Source organism: Squalius cephalus, assembly GCF_949319135.1.
Source record: "Squalius cephalus genome assembly, chromosome: 4".
Lineage (NCBI taxonomy): Eukaryota > Metazoa > Chordata > Actinopteri > Cypriniformes > Leuciscidae > Squalius > Squalius cephalus.
Genome location: NC_137125.1, coordinates 32,485,016 through 32,495,971, shown reverse-complemented (window position 1 = coordinate 32,495,971; position 10,956 = coordinate 32,485,016). Strand labels below are relative to the sequence as shown.

Below are 10,956 nucleotides of genomic sequence, written 5' to 3'. Positions count from 1 at the left end.
AATACGTGACTTTATAGGTAACCAATGTAGTGATGATAAAATTGGTGTTATATGATCATATTTTCTTGATCTAGTTAGAACTCTAGCGGCGGCATTTTGAACTAACTGTAGCTTGTTTATTGAGGATGCAGGACAACCAGCTAATAAAGCATTACAGTAATCTAGTCTCGAGGTCATGAATGCATGAACTAGCTTTTCTGCATCAGAAACTGATAGCATGTTACGTAGCTTAGCAATGTTTCTAAGGTGGAAAAAGGCTGTTTTTGTAACATATGAAATATGATTTTCAAAAGACAGGTTGCAGTCTAGTATAACACCCAGGTCTTTTACTGTAGAGGATGAAGTAACAGGACATCCTACTATGTTAAAGTTGTATTGTGAGAGGTTTTGTGGGTGGTTTTTTGAACCGATAAGTATTACCTCTGTCTTGTCTGGATTCAATAAAAGGAAATTGCGCGTCATCCAATCTTTTATATCTTTAACACACTCTGTCAATTTGGATAATTTAGCGTTTTCATCCGGCCGTGATGAAATATATATTTGAGTGTCATCAGCATAACAATGGAAACTAATTCCATGTTTCCTTATAATATTTCCAAGTGGCAGCATATATATTGAGAATAATAGAGGGCCTAAGACAGATCCCTGCGGCACTCCATAGTTTACTGGAGTTATGATCGATTTTTCTCCATTTAAATAAACAAAATGGTAGCGGTCAGATAAATACGATCTAAACCAGCTTAATGCTTGTCCTTGAACACCAGTATAATTTTGTAGTCGATCTAAGAGTATTGTATGATCTATAGTATCGAACGCAGCACTAAGATCAAGTAAAACTAGTATTGAGATACAGCCTTGGTCAGAAGCTAAAAGTAAATCATTTGTGATTTTAACGAGCGCAGTTTCAGTGCTATGATGCGGCCTGAACCCAGACTGAAACTTTTCATAGATGTCATTTTCTTGCAAGAAAGAGCCCAGTTGAGAGGACACAACTTTTTCTAGTATTTTAGACATAAAAGGTAGATTTGAAATGGGTCTATAATTTGCTAGATTATGTGGATCTAATTGTGGTTTCTTAATGAGAGGTTTTATAACTGCCAGTTTAAATGTTCTTGGAACATAACCTAATGATAAAGATGAGTTAATAATATTGAGGAGAGGCTCTTCCACTACAGGTAACACTTCTTTCAATAGTTTAGTTGGTATAGGATCTAATAAACATGTTGTTGTTTTAGATGAAATGATAAGTTTATTTAACTCTTTTTGTTCTATAGTTGTAAAGCACTGTAATTGTTCTTGCGGGGTGATAATTGAGGCCGAATTATAAGGCGCGATTGAGGATTGAACGTTTACAATTGTGGTTCTGATGTTTTCTATTTTCTCAGTGAAGAACTTCATGAAATCATTACTACTAAACTGTAACAGAATATTTTGTTCAGGAGACATCTGTTTATTTGTTAGTCTAGCCACGGTGTTAAATAAGAACCTAGGATTGTTATGGTTGTTTTCTATTAGATTGCGGAGATGCTCAACCCTGCACAGTAAATTTTGCAGTGTTAAATTAACTCTATAAGAGTTAAATTTAACACTTGGTCCGAGTGTATTTGGTCCCACTCAGAATTGGTGATAAATTGACTCTAGTCATAGTGTTCAATTTTCAGAGTAAAATTAACTCTATTTTGAGTAAAAATTCAACACTGCTCTACACCGAATAGTGTTACCACAGTTTAACACTGGGGGAAATTAACTCTGTTTGGTGTTACCACAGTTTAACACTGGGGGGAAATTAACTCTGTTTGGTGTTACCACAGTTTAACACTAGGGGGAAATTAACTCTTATTGGTGTTAATATTTCACTAATGTAGAGTTTATTTAATTTTTTTATAGTGAAAAATTCTCACTCAAGAGTAAAACCCATTTGTGGTGCAACCGGTTAATAAGTGTCAGTATTTCTCTTTGTGTGCAAGTATAGTAAAAATTACTCCTCTACAATGTCAAATTAACTCTTAAAACAAGTTTTCAAAACAAAGAAAACAACTTCAACAATGTCAAATTTAAAACATTTATTAAAACAACATTCTGGCTCAGGACACATGCACATACAACAAAAACACATCACATCTGCATTAAATGGCAATACGGCACTACATGCAGTGCAGAATCTGTTGTACCATATTTCATCTGAAGATCAAATGGTTTGAAAGAACACAGCTCATTAACATTCACTACCTTAAAAACTCTGTCTGGATGCAGTCTGACTGTAAATGCATGGTAATGGTCATCAAAACATATAGTTTCCATCAGTGTTCCACACAACAGCACATTTTCGTCTTTTACAGCAATAATCTTGATCTTACAAAACACTGGCATCTCACATGCTACTTCTGTACAGATAATAAAGTCAGGACGATACTCTGTGCCATGGTGTTTGATCCACTTTACAGAATAGACAACTTCTGACATTACCACTCCTAGTTTGGAAGCAATCTCTTGGCCACATTTAAGTTCACAGAGTTCTACCATCTTTCCTGGGCCAAAAGACAATCTGTACTGGCTAAAAGACTCCCAGTACGTTGCAATACAAAATTGGTGCTTTCTGGCTAATGTTTTGGTGATGTTTTTGAAACTTTTTAATTGCGTTTTAAAAAATTTGTGTTTAGCTTCATAACGCATACACCACGTGTGAAGAATTGGTCCAATTTTTCTTATACACTGTGGGTAATGTATCATTATATGATGCTTTGGCAGAAGATTTCTTTCGGGAAATAATTTTTTGAATAGCTGGTGATGTTCAATTATTAAAAATTTAAGATAAATGGTCATGCCTTCTGTTAGGACTGGTGAAAATACAATGTTGACAATCTGCAAAAGTAAAAGCAAAAGATGCCAATGTTTATCATCTCTTTGGACTAAATCACCAAATAATAGGGGCATATTGCGCAACAAGCACCAAGATTGGATTGCATTTAAACCCAAATCATTGCTTCCATCGAACAATTTGACCACTGGAGGACGGTTCCTCTGCTGATTGTAACCATAGTCAAAAGCATGTATTCTACCAGCAATTTCATCAGCGCTCAGAAAATTACACTGAATGTACTGCAGAACAAGTTTTACCTCTAACTGAGCAACTCCTTCTAGAATGTCGTGCATTATATCTACAGCGAAATTGTTGGCTGTGTTGAAATACTTGAGTGAATTTAACAAACATGTCCGTTTGACACCATAAACATGAGGTAGTGTAGAATTAGTTTGTAAAGTTTCACAGTGCAGAGCATGCATCTCAGATGTTCGTAGTACAACCTCAGGATTATCTTCACAGAACACAGACTGAAAGCGATCTTTCTCGAGAAGACAAAAACGACAGCAATATCGAGCCCCGAATGACTCAAGAAACCCAAACAAGCTGTGCAAGCCCAGATTATCTCCAGTGACTTGAACAACAGTACCCCTAATACAACTTCCAGTCACTGGATTCTTAACCCCCTCAATCTCAAGTACTTTCAAATCGTTAACTAGAGGCTCAAGTATAGAATTAAAACCATAGCGCCTAATATCCTGTGCATGAAAGAGGGCACATAAATGAATATTCACCAATGAGGAGTTAAAAACTGGGGGGAAATTTCTTAATGTAAAATAGATGGCACCCAATTTGTGTATGCCCCTTTTAGATCCCAACGGATTAGCGGTCTCAAAATCGTCATAAAATAGCTGAATTTGTAAGGCATCTTTTTCTGTATAAAATAAAGGATTACTTTTAAAATATGCTGCATCACTTAAGTCAACATAAATGCCTTCCTTTGGAACATGCCTGGGTTTAAACAAATCAGCAAGTTGTGGATTTTGTAAAATTGCCTTTAGTGTTTCAAAAATGGGAATATAAGCAAATTTATCAGTTACAACAACTTGATCAAATGTTCCTGTGGTTTTATTTCTCCTGCTGTCAAATCTTGTGCCAAGCACAATTTCGCTTGGTTCAATAATTCCCCATTTTTCCATAAAGAGTCTCTTTCGTTTGGCTTCAGAATTTAACAAAGTAAATGGATTTTCTAAGTTTTGAAATGAATTTTCTATTTTTCTTTTAGTAGCAGTGTCCTGTGAAGGCAGACAGAGCAAAGCTGCATCCTGGGCCTGACTATGAATCTCAGAAACCATTTCCTCCATAGATGAAACAAAACCATTTATAGCAGATTGACTTAATCCAGCAACTTTTAGTTGTGCAATAGCAGACGCACACATATTGAAAGTGCTCTTATTTGACGTTAACAATTCAGATGTTGTGGCCACCTCTCCGGCACTGTCAATCTGATCAAATATTTCAGCACTACTTTGTCCATCTGCCTGGGCAGTCTCATGGCTATCAGTGGTGTCAAAATTCTGCTCACTGTCAATTTGCTCAGCATGTTTTGAGTGCAGATGTTTCCTAAAACCTGAAAACGTACCAAACACAGAACCACAACCTGCTTCTATGCATTTAAGGCGAAGATTCTTTCCAGGAACAAAACCATGAACTAATCTGAAGTGCCTAAGAAGCATTTTAGAACCACTTAAATCAGCTTGACAAACAAAACACTTCATGGGGGCAGAAAAACTTAAGGGACCTAACTAAGCAGCCTTGCTCTGACCTCAGCAACACGAGGACTCTCTTTCACTTTGCCAACATCTATGTTGTACACAGTGGTCTGAATGAAAGTGTACATGTTGTGTAGCATAGTGTTGTAAGAGGTACCAAAAACAAAGTGTGCCTTAAACAGTTCGTCAAAGGCACCAAGAGAAGAGGTTGACTTGCATGGAATGGCATGCTGATCGAGAATGATGAAGTACTGGTGAACTGATTTCTTCTGAGGTCCCACAGCCAGAAGATAGGGCTGAGCACTAGCAGTGATGTTTCGAAGATGCTCCTCAATGTTTGTTCCACTCTGAGAACACCAAGCAAATTGAAGAGAACCATCACTCTTCTATGTTAAATAAAACTATTAAAAAAAAAACTTAAAAAAAACGAACCTTCTTGAAGACAACAAGATGTTTCTCTGCTTGAGAAGCAGACACCTTTCCTGGTCTCTTCCGGCCTTGGGCAGAAGGTGGGATCAGATGCAACAGCAGTAGTATAGAAGAGAGGTCAGTGTCCCAAACTGTTTAGACAATATTAATTATGTTAGCAAAACTTCATCAATAATGAAAACTGATACTAAAGAATAAATATTAAAAACATTTATAGGGACTAAATACATCACCCTTATGTTCCTCAAAATACACTGCATGGCCAAAAAAAAAAAAGTCGCTGTTTGGATTTAAATAGGCAAATGCTTAAAGAGTTTATGATTGGATCATCATTGCAGTGATTATTATGTTTCTATCATGTTATATGTTTGGGAACAGTTCTTTTAATCCTAATTGATGGAGTGTGAAGCTTTTCTGAGAGGTGCAGACATTTATGGTCAAGATCTTGTATTGACAATGCAAGAGTTAAACACTCTGTAAAGTCTCCTCCAGCACATCCCATAAAGGAGACTTTACAGAGTGTTTAACTCTTGCATTGTCAATACAAGATCTTGACCATAAATGTCTGCAACTCTCAGAAAAGCTTCACACCCCATCAATTAGGATTAAAAGAACTGTTCCCAAACAAATGATGATCAAATCATATACTTTTTAAGCATTTGCCTATTTAAATCCAAACAGTGACTTTTTTTTTTGGGCGAGGCACTGTGTTAAACGAATATTACTAAATTAATTTTAAATGTCTTACCAAAATTAACACCCTCTTCGGAGTCATCAGAAGGACATTCAGCTGCTAGCAGGAGTTCTCCAACATCACTGGTGGTTGGAAGCTTTTTGCACTGCTGAATCACTTTTTTCTTGAACGCAGTCGTCCACTTCTCCAGTAGCTTGCCTGACACTCCTTCTCCAAACATCAGAACAAAGTCTTGCTCAATCTAAGAAAGGGAATCATTATTAGATATAAACCCTGAAGAAACTTATTTTTAGACAACAGCAATGCATTTTTAAAAATCCTTAAATATTTGATTATAAAGACTTTACTTACCAAACCTTTAACATCTTTGAAACGTGGAAAGACTGTCAATATATCGCTTGACTGCATAGGGTCAAGAACCATGTTGCGGCGATAGTCAAATGTCAGTTTCATCTTCTTCTTGACTGCGTCCTCATCAGCAGAATGGTTCATGAATGCAATAGCTTCCTTGCATTCATCCTCACTCAAGACAGTCTCCGGAGTAAACTCTGACTCCCGTCTTACAGTTGGTCCACCAGACATCACCTCAGCAGACAATCCTTGTCCTGATGAATAAAGCATTTTAAAAGCTTCAACACTGCATAAAGAATACTATATACAGTTCATACTATATACAAAAAAAAAATTGTACAAATTGAAATGTCACAGTTAAGGCAACTCAGTAGCAACAAAACTGCAAAACCATGATAGATGGCACAATGAGCTATGAAAAAAAGCAATAAAGGTAATTTCTGAATTTCATTCTGTACCTTCAAATGATGCTTTTCGTTCTTTAGCCAGGCCTCTCTGTATAGTTTTGATTCTCCATGCCAAGTACCCAGTGCCACTCTCACCATCATAGTAATGCTCCTTAGATAGACAAAAATACATAGACAAAAAAAAAAAAGTCTTAATTCAAGAGCAAAATACACCACCTGTATGGTGTGTGATCATCAGCATTTAAGACATGTCAACACAGAATTAAAATTTTAAAAAGGTGTGATACTTACGTATCCATTTTTGGACATGGGGTCACTGAGGTAAGGGAACAAGGACACAATTCCTCTGGCGTATTTTTCTTTAACCTGCCTTGGTGGTGATGTACTGTATAATAAAAAAAAAATCACCTATCTTTAGCACAGGTTCAAAAAACAAGAAATGATAGAACTACAGTGAGAGATCATATACACCAGTTAAAGATATGCAGATTACCCATTCTTTTCTGTCATGTCAGCTGCCAGGATGTTCACCATTTTCCTCCTTGTTTCATCTCCCAAAGTCTTAAATCGGTTGTACTCATTTATTATATGCTCCCCACCAGGTTTATGGACAAGAACGGATTCCACCAACTTAATAATAATAAATAAAAAAGCATAAGTTTGGCATGTTAAAGTACAAAACATTACCTCAAACAAGATGTGTAATTAAAAAAAAAAATAGGCTATTTCAGATTGATGAATTTTAACTTTTCCCCCCAACATTTATAAATAACAACTTTGATGCTCACCTTTTTAGCTTCATCATCTAGTCTCATTCTTTTACTTGAAGAGCTTTCTTCAATAATTACTGTATCCTGTGAGTCAGTGGAGTCAATTGATGAACACAGGGACAGATTCAACTGCATAGAAGAGGCTTGTGGAGAGGCAGATTCCAAGTCTAGTTGCATATAGGGTGGTCAAAGTCTTCATGATACTAATAAATAAGCATTGAGAAATGTTCTAGAAAGTAATAAAATAAACATGAACCTGCACCATGTTTTATGGTGAGAACACCAACTGAGGGATCCTTAACAACATCCTCAAAAACATCATCATCCACCTCAGTCCCCGATTCATCAATGACCTTCACATTCTCGGGTACAGTTGGGACACCGAACTTTAAAAAAGCTGGAAAAAAAATGTATGCAAATTAATGAGAAAGGGTATACATTACAAGGTTGATCAATTACTTGCTGGTAACTCTTAACATCAGAGCAAATATAACATGTGACAGTATATATTCTAAAATAAAATGACCAAATACCAAACACACACATATTATATATATATATATATATATATATATATATATATATATATATATATATATATATATATATATATATATAATTATTATTTTTTTTTTTTACAAATTCATTAAAATACTAAAATTAATGGAGAATAATGATTTTTTTTTGTTTCAAACTGAGATCATGGTTCACCCATGATTTTGAATAGACAACAAAATAACATGTAATTTACTAAATTAACACAAAATGTTAATTTCTGCAGTCCAAATATTTTTTTAACTTGAATGAATTATTAAATTAAATGTTTCTTTGCCGAATGAATCAGCCTTTTGAACTAATCTTGAATGAATGATTCAAGGACAAATACATTTTTTACAGTCTCTTGGCGCCATCTTGAGGCGTAACGATGTAATTGGTAGCTACAATCTTAATTTGAAGTGTAAAAAAGGTGATTTGCTCGATTTTTAATCTCTACCATGGACATCAGTGCTTATATCCAGATATTAAACGTTTATCCCAGTACTTCAGTTATTCATTTTAATATTTGCAACACAGAAACAAGGATTCGAAGGATGCGTGTTTGAAACGACTGAAAAGCAGAACACATTTAAATCGAGAACGCGATAATTAAACGATTCATCGCAGTAAAAGAATATATTTTTCTTACCAGCAGACAAAAATTCCTTCAGGCTCAGTTCGGTTATTTTAACAAATTTTTGACCATCCCCAAGTTTCACCTTAACCAGCATGCTCTGTAGGAGACAGTTTTACACAGATGACAGTGGAAAAGGGCTGCTATTTATAACAAATAACGTTAAATAAGTAACAAAATTCTGTTACATACAGTATTTTTAACTAACGTTAACGTTAGCCTAACGTTAGGTCTTTGAATTTGAACATTGCCATTTTGACCGACCCATAAAATCGGACGGCTAATGCAAACGTTCAAAAATAACAATATACAAATTATCTGGATATAACAATACCAACTTCAACCAACAGAAATACAAATTAAATAAGATTTTTGACATCATTCTAGATTAAATTACCACATTGTGACGAAAAAAATATTTCTCCACCACATGAACTCACCGCGAAGCTGTTCCATTCGGAGTTTGAACCTATCAAATTACACAAAGTTCATCAAACTACAACATATACAGTAATATTAACACATGTATTCACATAAAATGTTAAAATTATGTTTTAAAGTGTTACTTAAAAGAGCTTACCATTTGGTGCGATGTAGAAGAAAATGGCGACAACCACGAGGAAATTCAAGTCAGATCTGGTTAGGTTGAGGGGCGGAGCTTCACGGTGTAAAGTTACCGAGACATAATTTAACTCTGATCATTTTCACCAACACTAGGGGGTATCTTTCACTAGTTGTTGTTAAATTAACTCCTTAAGAGTAAATGTAGAGTAACACTGCTTGTTTAACACTGTTAGTTTTACTGTGTGGCCTCTTTTAGGGCCTTTTTATAACGTGACATACTGTCTTTCCATGCGATTCTAAAGACCTCTAAGTTAGTTTTTTTCCATTTACGCTCTAAATTACGGGTTTCTCTCTTTAGAACATGCGTAGTATTGTTGTACCATGGTGCTTTACTTTTCTCTCTGACCTTTTTTAGTCTAATGGGTGCAACAATATCCAATGTACCAGAGAGAATGGTGCTCATAGTGCTAGTTAATTCCTCAAGTTCATCTGTTTGTTTGGGTTCACTGAGCAGCTGAGACAAATCAGATAAGCTACTGTATTTGAAAAATGATCTATGGTGGATGGAAGGATTGTTCTGCCTAATCGATAACGCGGCGCAGCATGATATATTACAGGGGTACGTAATATGCAAGTTACCATGTAATGGTCAGTGACATCTTCACTTTGTGGAATGATATCTATATCGGTTGGATCGGTTCCATGTGATATAATTAAATCGAGTGTATGATTAAAACGATGAGTTGGTCCGGTAACGTTTTGCTTAATCCCAAAGGAATTTAATAAATCTGTAAACGCAGCCCCTAGCGCATCATTTGAATTATCTACGTGGATATTAAAGTCTCCAACAATTAATGCTTTATCGAAATTAACTAATAGGTCTGAGAGAAAATCTGCAAACTCTTTTAGGAAATCAGCGTAAGGCCCAGGCGGTCTATATACGGTAGCCAAGGCTAGAGATAATAGGGATGTTTTTCTAACATCTAAGAGCGTAACATTTAGTACAAGTACTTCAAACAAAATAAACTTATAGCCCGTTTTCTGAGTAACATTGAGAATATCTCTATAGATTGTTGCAACACCGCCGCCACGACCAATCAGACGGGGTTCGTGCTTATAGGAGTATCCTGATGGAGTAGATTCATTTAGACCGAAATAATCATTTGGTTTAAGCCAGGTTTCAGTAAGGCAAAGTACATCGAAGCTATTATCTGTGACTATTTCATTTACAATAACTGCCTTAGGTGTGAGTGATCTAATGTTTAGAAGACCTAGCTTTAGAAATTGTTTTTGATTACTAATAGCAACATTTTCTGTTTTAATAACAATTAGATTTTTTCTAGATCCTGCAGTAGATTTATTATTTGATCTCACTAAACGAGGAATAGACACAGATTTTATGCAATGTTCAACACTATTTATATCAGTTAAATTGGTGCAGCAGAGACTATGATTTGGACTTTTGGTTACTAGTCAAAAGGTATTTAACGTTTTGGAGATGTTATCTGACAGAAGATCCGATCCGAATCTGCTTGGGTGTAAGCCATCAGCACGGTAAAGCCTAGGACGCTCCCAAAACAGATTCCAATTATTTACAAAGAGCAGTTTCTGCTCAGTGCACCCTGACATTAACCATTCATTTAGCGCGAATAATCTACTAAACTTTTCATGACCTAGTCGGTACGTGGGAAGCGGTCCTGACACAATGATCGTTATATCAGGCGATGTGCTGCGTACCGTATCGATCAGATTCCTGAAGTTTTTTTTCAGAACTTCCGTCTGGCGCAGCCTGATGTCGTTCACTCCCGCGTGCAGGACAACAGTTCCCGACGCGCTCGTTCAGAATCTCGGGAACGCGAGCGGCGATTTCAGAGACACGAGCACCAGGAAAGCAGTGACTATGCACCTTACTTTTATTTAACGTAGCGTGTACGTGTCGAACGATGGAATCGCCGATGATCACAGCATCGCGTTCTGTTTCGCGAAGAGGGGAGAAGC

At 36.2% G+C, this 10,956-nt stretch overlaps 1 protein-coding gene across 1 annotated transcript; it reads right to left on the bottom strand.

Moving 5' to 3' along the window:
• Positions 1-2,146: 2,146 nt before the first annotated feature.
• LOC307157772 (uncharacterized protein) lies at positions 2,147-8,460 on the bottom strand. The gene is made up of 10 exons (XM_079869695.1): positions 8,410-8,460; positions 7,480-7,620; positions 7,242-7,390; positions 6,947-7,083; positions 6,745-6,838; positions 6,505-6,604; positions 6,047-6,300; positions 5,750-5,936; positions 5,005-5,132; positions 2,147-4,919 (listed from the first exon to the last, which is right to left on the bottom strand). Exons 3-10 carry the CDS (start codon positions 7,356-7,358, stop codon positions 4,602-4,604), a joined length of 1,335 nt encoding a protein of 444 aa, XP_079725821.1. The 5' UTR covers positions 7,359-7,390; positions 7,480-7,620; positions 8,410-8,460; the 3' UTR covers positions 2,147-4,601.
• Positions 8,461-10,956: the final 2,496 nt, after the last annotated feature.

Bases quoted from the DNA above. Each gene is read 5' to 3' on its own strand.
- LOC307157772 (XM_079869695.1), bottom strand. From the start codon at position 7,358: ATGCAGTTGAATCTGTCCCTGTGTTCATCAATTGACTCCACTGACTCA. The intron at 6,301-6,504 runs GTACAGAATGAA...TTTATTCATCAG, and splicing joins ACGAAAAGCATCATTTGAAG to GACAAGGATTGTCTGCTGAG. The intron at 5,133-5,749 runs GTAAGACATTTA...TTGTCTAAACAG, and splicing joins CGAAGAGGGTGTTAATTTTG to TTTGGGACACTGACCTCTCT.